This window comes from Salarias fasciatus, chromosome 22 (genome assembly GCF_902148845.1).
Source record: "Salarias fasciatus chromosome 22, fSalaFa1.1, whole genome shotgun sequence".
In the NCBI taxonomy this organism is placed as follows: domain Eukaryota; kingdom Metazoa; phylum Chordata; class Actinopteri; order Blenniiformes; family Blenniidae; genus Salarias; species Salarias fasciatus.
The window spans coordinates 4,719,093-4,738,064 of record NC_043765.1 but is presented as its reverse complement, the minus strand read 5'-3'; the positions used below and the strand labels follow the sequence as shown (position 1 = coordinate 4,738,064).

General features: G+C 43.9%; 1 protein-coding gene across 1 annotated transcript; it reads left to right on the top strand.

Annotated features, from left to right (window-relative positions):
* The first annotated feature begins 1,102 nt into the window (after window positions 1–1,102).
* LOC115380904 (glycogen synthase kinase-3 beta-like) lies at window positions 1,103–18,610 on the top strand. The gene is made up of 11 exons (XM_030082201.1): window positions 1,103–1,416; window positions 7,416–7,501; window positions 9,270–9,371; window positions 9,483–9,566; window positions 9,973–10,083; window positions 10,195–10,325; window positions 10,433–10,637; window positions 10,829–10,924; window positions 11,363–11,549; window positions 13,152–13,229; window positions 13,961–18,610. Exons 1-11 carry the CDS (start codon window positions 1,242–1,244, stop codon window positions 14,020–14,022), a joined length of 1,317 nt encoding a protein of 438 aa, XP_029938061.1. The 5' UTR covers window positions 1,103–1,241; the 3' UTR covers window positions 14,023–18,610.
* Window positions 18,611–18,972: the final 362 nt, after the last annotated feature.

Here is an 18,972-nt window from a genome sequence, read left to right as displayed (position 1 = left end):
GCTTAATGCATTAAGTCATTCTTAAAAAAATTTGGTCACCTTGACCTATCAGGCGAGTCCCGACAATCCCTGGAACATACAGTGTGTCCTCCTGCTGTGGCCTTTATCAAGCATATCAGTGTTAAGAGTGCTTATTGGATTAGAGCGGCCTTTCAGGTCCAGGTCATATTGGGTGAGGAGGTGGGTTAAGGTAAGGAGACCTGGTCAAAGAGCTTCTTGTACAATAAACACACACTGCGATAAACCGCTGGAGCCAACGACTGCCCACCCACCTCCAAATCCCAAATAAGTCCAATGCCCTCCAGCAATACACATTCAAGTTTTCCCCCCCGACCTTGACAATGAGAGGCAGAGAGTAGAAACATTTAATTTAAAATGAGCTCCCTGGAAGACTCAAACATTTAAATGTTGAAATAATACTAGTATAGAAAGTATCATAGTCTATTTTCAAGATTATGTCCAGAGCTCTGCCTGCCTCCATAGTGGAACACATTACTCCTGAGCTTCAATCTCTGCACTGGCTGCTTGTGTGTCAAATGACCCACTTCGAAAACTCTATTATTTCCTCAGGCTATCCATTAAATAATAGATTTTGCTTATTTCATTACCTTCACTAATCCTATTTTATCTTATGTTTTTATGCAATTCTTTTTTTTTCTTTGTAAAGCCTTAAAAATTGTCTTGTGTCTGAATGGTGCTGAAGAAATGAATTTCCCTTGCCTTGCCATGTGTATTGACTTTAAGGGATTGACCTTTTAATGGGTTTAAAGGCAGATTATAAAGTTACTAAGCAACTTTCATCAGTTATGTAAAAATAATACATGCTCTGTTAAAGCAACAACGCACAAATTGCCAGTACAGGTAAATACTGAATGATTTATATGTTGTTGTTTATTTTTAATTTTTTTTATCACTACAATTTTCAGATTAATTTTTATACTTCATTGCTCTGGTTGGCCTACATCCCCTGTTAAGTAATTTAAGATTTGTAGTTTTTTGTTTTGTGAAGTCCAGAGCGGCGGTCCCGAGCAGCGGCTGCCTCGAACTACATCTCCCAGGTGGCATTGCGAGCGGGCTGTTTCTAGGTGTCTAGCAACAGCTACCAGCCCAGACAGCCGGCGGCCACCGGAGCGCGATTCCTCGGTGTGTTTTCCCACGATTAATCAGCGCCCGGTATTAATTTTTTAAAAGTCGCTTGGCTGAAAACGGTGAAAACACAACCCTGAGCCCTGCACAGAGATATGAGCGGCAGCGGGCGGCCCAGGACCAGCTCGTTTGCTGAGCCGCCAGGTGTTCCAGGAGCCGCTGCTGCGTCCACCGGATCAGCCGCTGCCGTGGGGAGCAGCACAGGAAAGTCCGGGGTCCCGCAGGCCTCCGGCAGCAGCTCGTCAGGATGCTCGAACCTTAAGCTAGCTAGTAAGTCCTACTTAACAGCTTCATATTTTTAGGGCTGTGTCCCCTTATCATATTCCATTATGTGCGCTTAATCTGAAAAATATCGCCCCGCGTTTAATGCCCCAGCCCAAAGGAAAGTGGCTTTTTCACCGGAGTGACGGCTAATGGACTTGCTAGCGTGCTAACGTTAGCCACTTGTTTTGTACGGTACTAGTTCTCAGTCCGGCCGATGGACGCCTTCACCCTGTGCAGTGTCACATCAGCTCTGCTCATCAGTTTGACCCAGTGTGACTTCAGACTGAAAGACGAAGCATCTTATTCATCGGCTTTTCTGCTTCGGGTGATGCTCGGGTTGATGTGACTACCCAGTATGAGTGAGCACTTAAATCGGCTCCGCTGTGCTTTGTGGCCGGGCTGAACTCAAATACCTCAATGTGGGTGCTTCATGGACGGCTTTTCCTTTGTTGGCTGCTCGGATAGAGCTGTATCAACTCTCATTTTGGCACGCCTGGAGGGTCAGGGCAACGGGAAAGTTGTCTATTCACCAAGGTCACCTGTGGGGCGAAACGCTTTAGCAGCAGGTGGCCGATGAATGGAGGATGCAAGTGATGCACGTCCAGCTCCGGGGCTCGGCTGCCTGCTGGGTGTCAAGCGGTGGCTTTCCTCTGTCCGAGGCGGAATTATACTGTGTGTCTTTATCACAGGAGTGACAGGTTTAAGCAGAATGTGTTTGTACCTGAGCTAATCCAAGCTCTGTCTTCTATTAGCAGGCAGTGGATTGTCTCTTGATATTAGAACCTGAGTAAGAGGGCATCTCCAGTTCAAGGCAGCCATGACCCCTGGCGTTTTCTCTACCTGACACCCTCAGTACTTCTGTGATGAGCTGGCAGTTTTTGATACCTGAGAATTTCTGTGTGATTTGCATGTTCCCTCTGTTTGTGCGTGGTTTTAGTCCTTCATACCAAAAAATATGTGTTTAAGGTTAGTCGTTGACTCTAAAATTGAGATTTGGCATGAATTGGAGAGTGTGTGTGAATCTATCTCTCTTTCCTGTGATGGGCTGGTGACCTGTCCAAGGTATAACCCAGGGATTTCAAACCTATTGTAATTCAGGGGCCCAATTTCATTTTGAATGGGCCAGACCAGTAAATCAGTGCCAGAACATTTAAATTTTAACCTTATAATGCTTTTTTCTGTTGTGGTGCAGATCATACATGATGAAACGCTCTGTATTTTTGCAAACCTCAGCTATGGAAAATGTGATGACAATCTCAACAAAAAGCCAATTTCAGTGGTACCTTTTGGTGCATAATACAAAAAATGTCCAGAAAACTTCTCCTATAACTGCTGCATTATGCATGATTTTACAAACTCGCCCTGACAGCAAGACTTTGAGGCTAGTTTGATAGCAGTGAGGTTGCCACTCTTCATTGCAGCATCACTGATATCTCAGCTCGGGCGTCAATGTTGTCTGCTACTTTAAAAAATTATTAGAAAAAAAAAAATGTTTTCTTTGAAATGTAATTATTTGCTTCATGGCTTGGCAGGCCGGATTAAAGCCTACTGCAGCACCGTTTCAGCCCACAGGCCGTATGTTTGACACCCCTGGTGTAACCCTCCTTTAACCTCAGCCAGCTGTGATCAGCTCCACCAACCCTAAGATGGATGAAATGGTGGAAGATGGATGAATTAAAACTTCACTTTACGGCTGCTGTGTTGCCATACCAGCAGGACATCGGTTATTTCAAACAGATGCCTTTTAATGAAATGTTGAGAGCATTTAAATAATCCTCTGTTCATGCCATGAAATGCTCATGTCCTAATCTCATGTTTCAGCGATATTTGAAGATAAGGTTTTTGCTCCCCACAGAGGACATTTCTAAGGATGCGTTCAGGGTTAGGCTCATCCTATTGATGGTCATGTTTCTTTCTCTAAAGAAAATTTCTGGTGTAACTCAGGTGTGTTGAAAAAATGTTTTGCACATATTTAAGTTGGAGCTCTTTTTACATGTTCTTATGTACGTTATATTTTATTTATTCTTTTGAATAAACAATGAGAGACCTGCTCGAGCTGAATTTGGTTTTGTCGTTTTATAGCTGACTTTTAAAAAGATGGGAATAGTTTGATTCATGCGTATTTTGTCCCAAGTCTGGTTCATCGTTTTGTCACATGTTGCAGTACTTTTAAAATAGTAAATTTGCACAAATTCAATTAATCAAATGTTTGTAAACGAAAGGAAGCACTATTCATTTTTTTTAAAATCTGTGCATGTATCAATTAATGACAATAACTGCTTCTTGTTTCGCTGGAATACTCTTATCTCATGGTGATGTCCATTTTTTACAAATTAGTCATCTCCTGAGTGGACGAGGGTCTGAGTTATCTGCATGTGACACATTGGAGTGAGTCTCTGTGTAATGTGCACATTTTACATCTACGCATTAAGGAAATGGAGCTGGCTACTATAAATCAGACTGTTTCTCCACCTCACTGTGTAGTAATTACTGCAGTCACAGTGTCCGAGCCGTCGTTCCATTACTCACTGTCTGTGGAACCGCTCCTGCTCTCTGGATGACACTACTATCACAATCTGTCTCCTACCAGGCACTACGCTAAGGAGATCGTTCATTCAAATTCACAAGATTATATAGCTTATACAATATTTTATGGAACAAAGTTTTCACTCATCTAGAAGAGCAGAGGATCAGTGATGACTGCTCAGAATAACAGTGAAACGTGCCACTGACAAGTTTGTATTCGGCCACAAAAAGTCTGTGTACAAGTTTTTATCCTCTTTTAGCACAGAAAGGGGCACGGATTGGTTGACTGTGTCCGCCCCTCATGATTCAGCACCGGATACTTTAGACCCCGTTTACACGATAATGTTTTCAAGTGAAAACAGGAAGCTCTTTTTGCTTTTTGTGGTCGATGGTCAGAGCCGCTGAAAACGAAACTTCCTGGAAACGCTGGAGCTCTGTCTCCGTGTAGACAGCAGAAATGCTGCTGCTGCACATGCACAACTAGATGGACAATAATGAGTGTCATGGCTCTCCTTCCCCGTCTCCTTGGACCCTTTTTATTTTTGTGCTTGAGAGTCACCTGGAATAACAATCCAACTTGGTCGTCTGCCCGTGCGAATGTCCTTGTACTCCCATTGTTAATCACTATAGCGCATGTGTGAGTGTGTGTGTGTGCTTTCATTGCAAACACAAACAACAGCTCTAACTAGTGGCCCAACAAGAAAGTTACATTGTTTTAAGCATGTCTGTAATTCCCACGGAAACTTTTCTGAAAGGAAAATACAAAGACGATGCGTTTTCACTTGAAACCTAAATGAGTCTGTTCATGATTTTTGAGTTTTAGTTTTATTCTTGTACAAAGCTACTTAACCGTCACGCAGCTACGTACCACTAGTTGGAGCCACTGAGCTGCCACATGTCCATCTGTCTCCCTGTGACTGTGCTCAAGTAGACTGCAGGCTTGGACAACATAGACAACGACAATGAATTTTGGTAATTCTTCCTACTGCAGCTCAGATTTCAGACTTTTGGTTAATCAATTACTTGTCGCATAATTCGATTTTTTAATTTGGTCTGATTTATCTTGTAGAAATGTCTTCTCAAAAAACCTGCATGTATGTTTTCACTTACTACTAGAAAATGGAAATAAGATGGCCGTACCAGAAAAATAACGCTGGTAGATAATCACTCTACTGTAGCAATAAATTGATGTATTTGGATTTATATATGGATCTGCTTCCACTTAGCTTCGTTGAAGATAAAACATTCAGGAAGTTAACAGAACATGTTGAGCCTGAATATGTGCAGAGTTGTTTTTTTTAGTTCTTTTTAAAACTTTTTGACTTTTTTTTTTAATTGCAGTGAAATTATCCACCAGCAGTGTTCCTACAAAAAAAGGAGCAAAGGACAACAAATTTTTAATAACCCCTAATTACTTCATTGTTTCAAATATTTCTTATACCTAGAATAAATGTCCAAAGGCAAAGTTTTGAAGCTGTGAAGTGTTATGGGTTGAATGTTGTATAAAATCAGTTTCTCCCAAGTCTGATGAAATGTGATTCAATGTTTCCAATCTGATTATATCCAGAGCTGCATAGAACAGTTCCTGCACTGTAGGTGGAGCTGGGTTTATCCACCCATCCATCTTCTGGCTTGCAGGGCAGTGGAGCTGATACCAGCCGAGTGTGATTTAAGGCACCCTGAACGCCTCTCCAGTCCATCACAGGGTCAGCACAGCGAGATGGACGGTCACACCGTTTATCACCCTCCAAAATGCCTTTGAACTGAGCATACCTAAAGAAAACTCACAGGGAAAACATGGGAACTCTTTTCGGAAAGGACTCATCCTGGTGCTACCCTGGCTTCAGTCAGCTCTCGTGATTTCCACCACGCTGTGTGACTGGGACGCTGTTTGCTGAGAGAAACGCCACATGAGCACAATAACTCAAACAATAGACACTTGATAGAAGCCTCACACTTCCTCCTGAGGTTCTCCCCCCAGAGTCGATGGCCTGGTTAGATTTCAGAGCTGCATTAAACTGCATATTAATGAGGTGAACTTAATTCACTTGAAGCTAATTTTGCTTAAAGACGTGAAGTTCGTGTAAGTACTGTTTTCTTTTGTGTATCAAGGCAGGACATTACCATAGAGATGTGCTGGTTAATCAGATCAGTGTGAAGAAATGCGTTTTTTTTTTTTTAATTGTACTGCGTCAGTTGTGGAGCAGCGGAGGACGCTTGTGCTTCTACCTCATCCAGACTTTGCTGAGTCGGGCGCGTCATTGAAGTGTCTGCCGTGAATAAATAGATGTGGATGTGACAGATGTTTTAGGGACTTGAGTTTTTCTCTGAGTGTCTGGTGAAAGACGGGAAGCGGCGTGCCTGAACTGTAAAGCCGTGATAAATCTTTAACTCCGACAAGTCTTGGTTCTGATAGATTATTGACCTCCGACGTGCTGCGAGCCGCCCGAGGAAATTCTCTTTCATGCTGGAAAAAATAAATGGCTGCAGGAGGAGAGGTCTGATTTCTCCGACACATCAGTGAGAAAATGTAAGAGGAGGAGCGCCGCAGACGGCCAGCGTGAACATATCCGCTAACCGAGTGTCCCACTTTTAACCTGCTACCCACAGTGTGTCTGTATTGGTTACTGTCCGGAAGATGAACCCACACACACACACACACACACACACACACACACACACACGGGGGGAGAGAGTCCAGTGACCCGGTCACTCTGCACACACCACCGGTTCTGCTGTAACGGATATGGCCGGTGTGCAGATTGAATAACTGCTTGCTCTCTCGCTTTCTGTGTGAGTGTGTGTGTTCTGTTAAATAAAACAATAAGTGTGTGGCTGCACTCGGGGTGACACTAACACACGACATGTTTCAGGGATGCAGTGAGAAATTCACCAGTTTGAGTCCGGGCTACAGGAGTTTCTGGGTTTTTCTCCATTAAACTGAAATGTTGAAGCTTTCTGAATCTTGAATATATATATTTTTTAATTCAAGGTTTTATGGCTGTAAATCAAGTCAATAGCCAGCTCTTATTTCTCCAGCATGCTGGGACTTGAATGATTTGAGAAAATAATCCTTTTATGGCAGGCGGGTGTCACTTAAAACGGCTCATCAGGACGGCCTATTTTTGGGTCGGTTCCCAGTTTAATTAGTCACAGTGTCTCGAACGTGAACTCTGCCTGAGTCTTGTCCTTCCTCAGAGGTTTTAAAGTTGACATCCATTCACAAGGCTGTCTGCCATTAACCTAAATCTTCACACGGCTGGTGGAGAGATGGCCCAGATGCTCGGCCTGGCTTTGATGCCATAACAATTGTTTTGACCATTTTGTGAAGTCTGTTCCATGTTTGTTTTTTCTTTCGCAGAGGAGCTACAGTTGCGGTAGATTTTCCACAGTGAAGCAATCAACAGCTTTCTTCACAGTCACGCTTCATTTCTTCTCCTGCTGACCTCATGTTGTTCCTGTTGCCGCTTGTCTCCTAGGAGACAGCGGGAAGGTGACGACGGTCGTGGCCACGCCGGGTCAGGGACCGGACCGCCCTCAAGAAGTGTCCTACACAGACATCAAAGTAAGCATGACAGTCCAACCCAAATCAAACCATCGCATCTCACCACACTTGACTCCCACCTCCAGTAACCAATGCACAGACGAGTCTCGCAGCGTCAATCCAAACCATCGTTTATTTATTTTAACTTCTTATAAGATTTAAATTATCACACAGCATGAAAGGAGCACAACAGATTTGGCTACAGTTGATAAATATTCAGTACCAGTGGCTTCTTCCTAATTGTCTCAGGTTCTAGGATTTATGACTTTAGAGCAGATTTTGCAGCCTTCCCGCTGTTGACGGTCTCTTCCCTCTCAGCGTGACAGAACTGTGTCGACTGCTTGTTAATGAAAGCAACATAGAGCTAGTGCAGCACTGAGCCAAACTCCTGTCATGAGACTAATCATCCGTTCTGTAAACATGTGTGGACACTAGATTTATCTTCTCAAACTCAATAATATTGTCGTACCAACCAGGACTTTTTTTTTTGCAGCTGATGGCTGCAGCAGGCCAACAATGTACAGATTTGTCAAACGGCGATTTGTCTCTTATTCTTGACCGTGGTTCAGATGAACAGGTCAGCTCTGATGTGAAAATGGTCCAAGTCCTCCTCCACGATTCTTCTCTGAGGGCTTCATTTTCTTCTATGATCAGATTTCTTTAAATTTTGTCTCATTTATTCTCAGTTTATGTCAAATTTATTTCAAAGCGCTGCTCTTCAATCCACCTCTTCTCAGTTGGTGGTTCCAATTTGCATCAAAATCCCATAATAACTTTTTTTTTTATGACTAATTGTTAACAGCACTTTAAGTTTCTCATCCTCTTTCTGTATTAAATCTTAGTGGAAAATCATGTTAACTTTTTATTGTTGTAATTAAAATAAATATAAAGCCAGGAAGTAGTCCTTCATGATGTCTGGGGCGTTTTAGAAACCAGTTATTTGACTATCTGGTGTTTTGTCGGTTGATTTTCTCAGTATTTGATCAGCTTTTGCAGCTATAAATGGTAATAAAACTTAATTTATACTCAGAGCTTTAGCAGTGTCCCAGGACTTATGCAGTTGGCCTTATCCACCCCTTCACAAACAGTGCTCCGTCTTCCACTGTTTCTGGGCTGTTGGGCAGGAAAAATGTTTTCTTGTCCATTTATATGAGATCAATGTTGCACAAGTGTAACATATAATAAAGTTTTATTCTTATGCCAAAGTAAATGCTGTTCGTGAAACTCGTTAGGGGTGAATTAATCTTCTCTTTTGTGTTTTGTTATTGTACAGTGGATGGACACATTAAGTTCTTTCATACCTTCCTGCCAGCTTGTACTCGTTTCCAAGTCAAAGGCTTAAAACCCAAATAAGCTCTGCAGAAGTCGGCGTTGAAGTGTCTGTTGTGGCTGCTGTTATATTTCTCAACGGATAGTTGTTCCACATGTACGAGCTGCTTCTGCAGACTCTCACCTTGACTGACAAAACTCCCGCTCAAAATGCTGCTGCTGCCTTTTAGTCTTTACTAATTTTAGAATCATGTCCTCGGTTATTTCTACAAACAAGAATATTACATAAATCCCCCTTTTTGGTGAGCATTTGAATACAACTGTACTGTTTTTTTTCTCTATTAAATCAAACTGCTGATGCGACGTACATGATCTTGAACTTTAACAAAGCTTGTCTGAGAATCTGAAATAAATGGAAATTCTCTCTTACTGTAGCTGAACTGGCACCAAAAAAACTTATTTCTGTGTAAAGAAACTGAGTGTTTTCCTCAGTCTGGTGTGTTTGTTGAACACCTGGCAGGTCATTGGCAATGGGTCGTTCGGTGTGGTGTACCAGGCTCGCCTCATCGACAGCCAAGAGATGGTGGCCATCAAGAAGGTTCTGCAGGATAAAAGGTTCAAGGTGGGGCTGTTGGAGTGTTCTCACCACTTACCAGAAAAGGGTCAGACCGTGCTGGCCTCGTTTTTTCCTGTCTTTTGTTTTTCTTAAACTCGTCTTGTTATGTTTTGTCAGAATCGGGAACTACAGATCATGAGGAAGCTGGATCACTGCAACATTGTCCGACTACGCTATTTCTTCTACTCAAGTGGAGAGAAGGTGCTTGTCCCTGTTCGTCCTCGTGAAGTTATCGCACTGATTACAGTAAACCACAGAAATACACATGACAACATGGCTAATCCCGCCATTCACGCCGTGAAAGGTCAGCTTATTCCAACACTCTCTGCTCACATTCACACAGCTTCAATAAGTCACCGTAGAACAGAGCAGGAAGTGTAAGCACATTAAAAACATTACTCTGATTCAGCATTAAAAAAAACTTCTTGTCAAAAAGGGAAGCGATTCATTTCTTAAGAAACTTCTGTCTTTTGTTGCAGAAGTTACTTGCTGGGATTTGTGAAGAGATTTAATTATGAGCCAGCAGGTTTGTTTATCATCCTCAAGCATGTGAGTTTTAACCCTTTTCTTCTGCATCTGTCCCTCTTTGTCCTTCGGTCCTCTTCAGAAAGATGAAGTGTACCTGAACCTGGTGCTGGACTTCGTCCCTGAGACGGTCTACAGGGTTGCCAGACATTTTAACAAGGCCAAGAGCATCATTCCTATCATATATGTGAAGGTGCTTCTCTTCCCTTTCTCTGTCTTTCAGAATGCAAACACTGACGTTCTCCTGCAGGCCAGCCCAGTTCATTGTGGCTGATCTTCCCTGTCCTGCTGCTCTCCTCCTCAGGTGTACATGTACCAGTTGTTCCGCAGTCTGGCTTACATCCATTCCCAGGGCGTGTGTCACAGAGACATCAAACCTCAGAACCTGCTCGTCGACCCGGAATCTGCCATCCTGAAGCTGTGCGACTTCGGCAGGTGAGTTCAGCAGAAGTTCATTTAACGACAGAAGTGATATAATGACCGACGCTCTAAACATTGGCCCCGGACGAACCTGCCTGACGCGATTCCTGTGTCTCCCCCAGCGCCAAGCAGCTGGTCCGCGGTGAACCCAACGTCTCGTATATCTGCTCGCGGTACTATCGCGCTCCTGAGCTCATCTTCGGTGCCACAGACTACACAGCAAACATCGACATCTGGTCAGCCGGCTGCGTCCTGGCGGAGCTGCTGCTCGGACAGCCCATCTTCCCCGGAGACAGTGGCGTGGACCAACTGGTGGAGATTATCAAGGTGAGACCACTTCGTAGAAACCTTTCAGATAAGAGAATTCTGCTTCTGTCTTAACAGTATATTAAGTTTTACTTCAACCCTTGTTGTTTGGACACTTTTGTATTTCTTGGGTGTTTTTATGTTTTTCAACTGCCCGTCTCGATTGTGTGTCTTGAGAATGAAGCTCATGTCGCTCTCGTGTCTGTGTTAAGGTGTTAGGAACGCCGACGAGGGAACAGATTCGCGAGATGAATCCAAACTACACAGAATTCAAGTTCCCACAAATCAAAGCGCATCCTTGGACCAAGGTGAATTATCTCCAGACGACAGATACCAGAACCACAGTCAGTCTAGCCTGAAGAGAGCGCCTTCAGATGAAAGAGGACAGAGTTTGCTTTATGAGGAGTTACAGATCACCTGCAGCCTTCTCTGCTGTTGTGCTGCTTCATCACGCCCATGAATCCAGACTTCTGTCAATTCCTCCATTAAACCCCTGATCGTTGTGTGATAATTTGGTTGTTTACTTGACAGATGGCATTGTTGAATAGAAATGTGCGTAATTTCATAAACATGAAGAAAGCAACAGTTTAAGTAAACCTCCCAAAAACTTAACATCGTCACGCTGTTTCAGATGACGACGATCAATATTCCTCCATGGGAACTTACCTCACCTCTGAAGTGTTTCCTGGAGTCGTGTGATGTTTTGTGTTGTCGGGACCCGTACTGAGCCTCCTGTTGCTCCTCAGGTGTTTAAGCCCCGCACGCCTCCGGAGGCCATCGCTCTCTGCTCTCGGCTGCTGGAGTACACGCCGGCCTCACGCCTCTCGCCTCTAGAGGCCTGCTCACACGCCTTCTTCGACGAGCTGCGCCAGCCCAACACGCGGCTGCCCAGCGGCCGCGATCTACCCATGCTCTTCAACTTCAGCACCACAGGTACCAACTGCTGTTACGTTTTTCAGTGTCTACTATCATTAAAGGGCAACTACGGTTTTTTGACACCTGGACCTTATTTCTCGGTGTGTCATGCTCATATATTCACTCAGACAAAGATGGTGCAGCTCGGAGTCCTTCAGAAGTTATTTAGATCCAACCGATTTAGCGGGGGCCACGGCACGGGAGCTTCAGCGCGGGACATAATCTCTGCAAAATCGCTCATTTCGGCTATATTTTTTCATCCATCGCCAGTGCTATCATAAAGTCTGCCCATCTACCGTCTTCAGGTGGGTCAGCTAATTGTGGCTAACTTAGCCACAATTAGCTCGGACGGCGAGGGGCAGCCGGCATGTGGGTCTGGTCGCCCGCTCGCGGAGCCTGACCGGGCCTGGAGGCTGGGCCGCTGGGTCGGGGGAACCGTCCGCCAAGGCGGCAGCGCTGGGCGCCGTGCCGGGCGGGGGCTCCCCGTGGCGGCACCGGGTTGCCTTTCGGTCCGGGGTTGGATGCTCAAAGCTCTGCTCTGCTCTGATGGGATCTGCTGCGCTTCGCTCTTCTCTGACACCTCCGTGCGGAAGGGGGGCCTCCGGCGGGTCCCTGCATGCCCCATGGCCAGCGCGCATCCGCTGGGCACCAGAGCTCCGCAGCCTCCCTGCGAGGAGCTACATCCAGGAGCAGCCCAGCGTCTCCGCCGGCTTTGGGCGGAGGACCAGCTCCGTGGACCAGCTCCAGGCCGTTTTCCAACTCGGCCCCAACTCGGCCCCTGGAAATCAGACGCCCGGGCGCCGTGACAGCCGACGCCGACTCAAAGTGCCTCTTTGCTGGGAGGCTAAGTTAGCCACAATTGGCTGACTCACCTGAAGACGGTAGACGAGCTGACTTTATGATTACACTAGCGATGGATAAAAAAATATAGCCGAAATGAGCGATTTTGCAGAGATTATGTCCCTTGCTGAAGCTCCCTTGCCGTGGCCCCCGCTAAATCGGTTGGATCTAAATAACTTCTGAAGGACTCCGAGCTGCACGATGTTTGTCTGAGTGAGTATATGAGCATGACACACACACCTATAAATAAGGTCCAGGTGTCAAAAAAAACCGGAGTTGCCCTTTAAGGTGATACATCAATGTCCCCAGAAGTAAAGTCTAAATAGAAATATTCCTTCACTGACAGCAGCAGACAGTTATCTGAGCTGCTGACACACGTGTGTGTTTCTGTAATGTTGTATATTAGAGGACAAGTTGACAAAGGCAGCCTCCACTTTTGGTTTTCATGGAAAATTACACGTGTCTAAATGAATGACAGTTGGGTGGGTGCACTCTGGGAGATAAGAGCGAATCCTGATGATTTAAAAGTCACTGACTGAGAGAACGAAGGTGATTCTTAGGATGATCTGCATTACTTTTGTATCTGTGATACCTTTGTATTAGTCTTTTTTTAATGGATTAGTAAACTGTCTTTCCATTATCCCCAGCTTCCCTGTGCCTGCATTAACACCACATGCTCTGAGTTTGTTTCAGGCCATCGCTGGGCTCTCACTGTCGACACCGCCGTCCAGCCCGCTGATTGGTGCTAATAAAAGCTCTTTCTTTCTTTATTCTCTGCAGAGCTGTCAATCCAACCTCAGCTGAACTCGACTCTCATTCCTCCTCACGCCCGCTCGCATTCAGCTGCTTCTGCCCACGGTCAGAAACTCTTTCTCTAATTTTGCTTTCAAAGTTTTATGAGCAGAGAAGCAGCATCATCTGAAGTGTTGACACTGCTGTCAAACTTTCTCTTTTATCACCCATCCAGGCACAGGGAGAACATGCATGCGCCACTTTTTTTAATGTACTGCAACAGTCTTATCCTCTGTCAAATGTTCACATCTGGAGCTGTAAATTGAATGCTTTGTTTATTAATTAAACATATTTTTTAAAATGTTTTGAGTTGTTGGAGGTATTTTCAAGAATGTATTTAGTTTTGTACCATTTTAAAGTCACAATTAAACATCAGTAGATCCCATTTACATAATATAACATCTTTTAGGAAGTGTGAAACTTATCAAAGTGAGATTTTCCAGCTTAGAGTTTGATTAGAATTTCTAAATGGGATGCTATTCTCCCTGGATGTTTTCAAAATGCCTTCACAGTCAGGTTCATTTTCCTGAACAGTAAAGTGTATGTAAAACCATATATACTTTTGTGTCATTTAAAAATCTTAGAATTAGGTTGAATTTTTAGCAAAACCGTCACAAAATTTAAAGGTTGAAATGAATGAGAGGGAAATGGGGCAAAAAGTGAGCATGTCAATGTGTGTTTCCTGCCCCCAGATGGCAGTGTAAACATTAAAGAGAGTGAAACAGGAGGTTTTCATGCCCAGAAGAAGAAGACAGCCGATCTGTAATCTGTCCTGACAGATCTCCTCTCTCCCTCAGATGGTCCCGGTTCAGACTCATCTCAGCACAGTTCAGTACCTGGATCTCTCAACAGCATCTGAAGCAGCTTCTCACCCGTCTGCCTGCAAGCCTCCAGCTCCTCTCACAAACGCACACACACATGCACATACACACACACACACACTCCACAGCTTTCCTCCATGCTGCTTGTTCTTCTCTTTGATGCTCCTTTTTTTTTTTCCCTCATATTTTTTGTACATTAAGCTGCATCGAACAAACCGTTAGCTCTTTAGCCGCCGCAGTGGAAACTACAGCAGGAGATTGTTACACACACACACACACACACACACATACACACCCACACACTCACACAGTCGTTCTGCTGCTGCTCAGGTGGTTTGAGAAGGTTCATTAGTGGGGGCTGGTCCTCTGTAATATAACCTTTTTTTTTTTAATCAACCCTTTTATTTTCTCTCTCTTCTTTTTTTGCTTCATTACATTTGTGTTTATTTATTTGACTTGTTGAAATCACCATGTGGTCACACAATATTTTTTGGTCTCTAGAGTTTTTTCCTCTTCCGAATACGTTTTTTTACTCCTCAGTGTTTTTAAATTCCCCGTTAATAAGGGGCCGACTGCACACTGCCTGACCAAGCCTAAAGCTGAGCCCGTGGAGGTCAACACAGTAATAAAGGAGTTTTACTTAACTCAGGTTTAGGAGTTGCAGATTCAGACGCTTACGGTTCAAATCAAACTTCTGTCTCTTTAGTGGCAAATGGACGTTGGAAAATGATATTTAGTAGCTGATATCATTGGCATTTGAAAACAATAAAACACCAGGAAAAAGCCTGATGACCGCCGTTTCCAGTCTCAAAGGTGTTCCTGCTAAAAGCTCGTCTTTGCTTGTAAATAAACAGAAGGATCTTCATTTTCCTTTTGGTGTATTTACATTGCAGTCACCGTAAAATGAGACTGAGGGGAGTATTGTTGCTCCATTAATTTGAGGTTTGAGGTGACAGAAAACGAACGTCAAGATTTCGTCAAGATTTCAACATTCAATTGTTTTTTTGTCATCGCAAAATAAAGTCTCAAAAGTAATTAGAGAAAATAAGAATTTCCTGCTGTGTTTTGTCTGTAATGGACACCATGTTATATTGAAGTCATGCCTCTCTTGTACACTGGGAGGCAGCGCTGAGTCGGGTCTGTTTTGTCTGGTTTTCAGAGTTCAGCAGCGATCCAGATGGGAGTCCAGAGGGACTCCACTGTGTAGTATGAAGGAGCTTCAGCCGCTGTAGACTTCCGAGTTACTTCAGCTGCTTCTTTAAAATACTCAGTACACCACCTGGTGGTGCAAATTTGAACTGCAAGTCTAAACGGTTCTGGTCCGAATTAGAAAACTAGCTGAATTGTGGTAGAAATAAAGCAACATATCACAAAATTGTATTTGAGATGACATAGTGCGTGTTGTTTTGTCTCAATCAGCTGATTATTAAAGGTTGTAATGATTTGTATAATGTGACCCTGCTGCCATCTCCATCTACCAGCTGAAGCTCGAAGTGGGTTTTCTTCTCCACGTCAGGTGAAGCTGAATCTGAACGAGGACTAAAAAGCTCTTTGGTCGGCTTTTCATAGTGATTTAGTATTTCTCTTTGGGGCTGAAGTTGTGAGACATCCAGAGGAAACTTGTGCTTTCTTTCCATCACCTCATGTGTGTTTGTAACTCTAAATGTCAGTGGTGAGGTCTAGAAAATTAATTAGGCTTTTTGTGATAGAGGAAACAGATTAAACGTGCTTCTAGATGGCTGGACTGTGGTGTTGCTGCTCAGTGATCAGTGGCTTCATGTTACCATCCTACCTGCTGGTTCGTCGTGTTCACCAAGGCGAGATCAAGTCCGAAAAAACTGGCAGAAAGCAGTCGGTCTGAAGCTGTGTTCACACTCCCCGATCTGAACCACACTCCAGAGTTCACACTCTAATCACACGTCGACCCGCTAGAAGAACCATTCAAAACCCACGACATCAGTTCAGTCATTTCAAAAGAAGGTTTTACAATTCACCTTCCAGCTCGTCACATTGTGAGCGTTTGAAAACATAAAGTCGGAGACCAAACAGCTGCTCGGACGCTGTGTAACGTGTTCATTTTAAAGTGTTACTTAAAATGCAGAGGTGCATTTTTTTGCTGCAGTTGTTTGCTGAATAATGTCCCCCCTCGTTTTGTGTCAGCCCTTCAGAATCTAAATACTTAACACACACTTTTTCCAGATCTCTTTGAATTCGTGAAGTGTAAAATAGAACATGTGACAGCCATAACTACAATCAGGTATCTTCCTCTGTGCGTGCCGTTTTCAGCAGTCGTGCAGAATTCAGCATTGCGGCTTCCGTGAGTCCAACCAGCGCGTTCGATCACTTCACACAGGCCTCGTGTGGCTTTGACACAAATTCACTCACTCCTCTTTCTTTTTAACACAAAGGAGCTGAAATGTGCAAAAGTGTTAAAGTAGGAAAAAGCAAGATCCACATCCTGTAACCCAAATGAAAAATAAACAAACTCAAACACATCATCATGTTAGATCTCCTGCCGTCCAGCCGAGGTCGAGGTCGACCCGGATCAGCAATGCAGACTGACCCCTGACCTCTGACCCCGTCGGCTCTTCTCTCCACTGTGAACACGTTTCCTTCTCCAATCACACGCTTCCTGAAATCAAACGTCCATCCACTTGAATCCCCCTGAAAGTCGGAAAAACTTCATCATGAAATGTTTAATTGGAGGTTTTTTCAAGTGCTGCTGATTTGTTTTTGTTGTATTAAAGGACACGAAAATCGGCTGAGGGGAAAAGATTCAGTTCTATTTGAATTTCTACCAAAAATTCACATTTGCTGCCCATTTTTCATGTCGAGCTTCCAAAATCTGTAACCCGTAGAAAATGATGTGATCAGTCTTATAGGATGTTGTTGATGCAGAAAAAAAATGTTTGAAATTTAGGGTATTGTGGGTGTTTGTTTTTTTTTTTAATGGCTGAATTAAGTCATTTTAAAGATTTAACAAATGTCAGAACTTCTAAACACAATAAGTTCCACTGCTTCCCCTTCACACCTTTTTAAAATGTTCTTGTTGACACATATTCACGTCCAGAACACGAGGCTGGGTTTGTGTGGTTTTGTTTTAAAGAGCTCTTTTCCTAGTTCTCATGCAGATGTTGAAGGATTAGAAGCAAACTGCTGCCCTGATGTTCATGTAGAGAAGCTGAGTGAATGTTTGTCCCCGAGCCCATCAAACTCAGCAGGAGACGGAGGACTTCATGTGCGTTTATTTATTTGTAGAGCAAGGGGGAGGTGAAATGATGGTGGTGCGTGTGTGTGTGCGCGCGTGTGTGCATGTGCGTGTGTTCCCACCCTGCAGTGTTTTAGGGTTAGTGCCGCCAACAATAGAGATTTCTCGTGCAGACCACTTGAAAGTTTGTAGTATATTTGATACTCTGGTGCCCTGCCTCCCTCCGCCTGCTGTTTCTCCCTGCAGCCATGTTTTCTTTGATCTCTTTTCTTTCCTCCAAAGCGCGTTCTGATGCTGTTTTCCACTCCTCTCCACATTCAATGGTTTTATATGAGCAGAGCGCTTTTCACTCGCTCTTCCTTTCCCGGGTTCCCTCTCAGTCTGCCGGTGTTATGCAGAGTTCTGCATGGCTGCTAAAGAGTGTACTCCCCCAGAAAGGCCTGCAGGTGGGGAAAAACTGGACTTTAATGGCTGATGAACCCAAAATGATCTGAATTTAGATGTGGGAAAAAAAACGTGTTTTTCCACATAATTGCATTTATTGAAATCATATTTTCTGACGTGGCTACAGTGTCAGACGGAAGACGGAATGTGCTCAAATGATCTTCTTCCTGGATTGACCGTTTTTGGGAGATGTTCTCAGGTGCTGCAGAAGCATGATGCCTTCAAGAACCCAGTTCTGTGGACCCGTACCGATGTTAGCACGGTATTAAAAGCTGATGGAAATCTGCATAGATCTATCCTGGTCCCCTCTATGAATCGTTTGGATTTCGGAAAAATACAGGAATGCATCTTTTGGCAGGTGTTTGGAGTTGCATCCACTGCAGACACCTGCCAAATAATGCCCCTCCTCATTCAGTAATTTCTGAAGTTAACTAAAAATCATTATATGCTTTTTTTTTTTTTTTTTTAAACAAATATGTAAAATAATCCCTCTGAGTTCATCGGTACACGACGTCCATCAGTAGTGTATTTCCTGCACCTGCTACCATGAGGGGGACAATGTTCAGCAGTCATACAGAATTCAGCGTAACACCGGCAGTGTGGCGTCCAGGCAGCGTGTTCGATTCCCGCGCGGGTGGCGTGGCTTCACCGCCATTCACACTCAGAGCTGTCAGACTGTCTGCGGCCATGAAAAAGTGTGAACTCGTCTGAACGGGAAGCCTCAAACATGGCTGACTGGATGTTTCTCCTCCCCTGAAGTTTGAATAAGCCATTTATTTCCTCTCCCTTTCTCTGATCGCACGTGTAAATATCACTGATTTTTATTTTTCCTCTTTTTACTTTTTATTACAGAGTTGTTTATATCTGATTTCCCTCATCTTGTCGATGGAGCCGTCTTAGTTTGTGCATTTTTGTAAATAAGTTTCTTTTTTTCACGATCCAAAATGTAAATACTGCAAAAGAGAAAAGAAGAAGAAAAAAAATAACAGCCTACTCCTCATGTTTGTTGATGATTTTTCTCTCTCTTCCTCTCTCCGATTGTCCTGCAGACACTGTAAAGTAGCTTTTAGGGATGCTCCTTCCTCTGTTCAGTGCTCCCCCAACTCATCACGTGAATGCTTTGAAGCATCTCTGTATATGTTCCACACATTAAACTAACAGATCCTGAGTTTAAATCTCTCGTCATCTGCACTCAGCACTGCCTCTGACCTGCTCATACAGCATGGTGCCTGTGTGTCTTATAAACGTCGACTGCTACGTTCTGTATCACAGAAACTGGAATTTTGTGCTCATTCATCCTCTGAATACTCGAGCCGTGTGATCATCTCACCTCTTT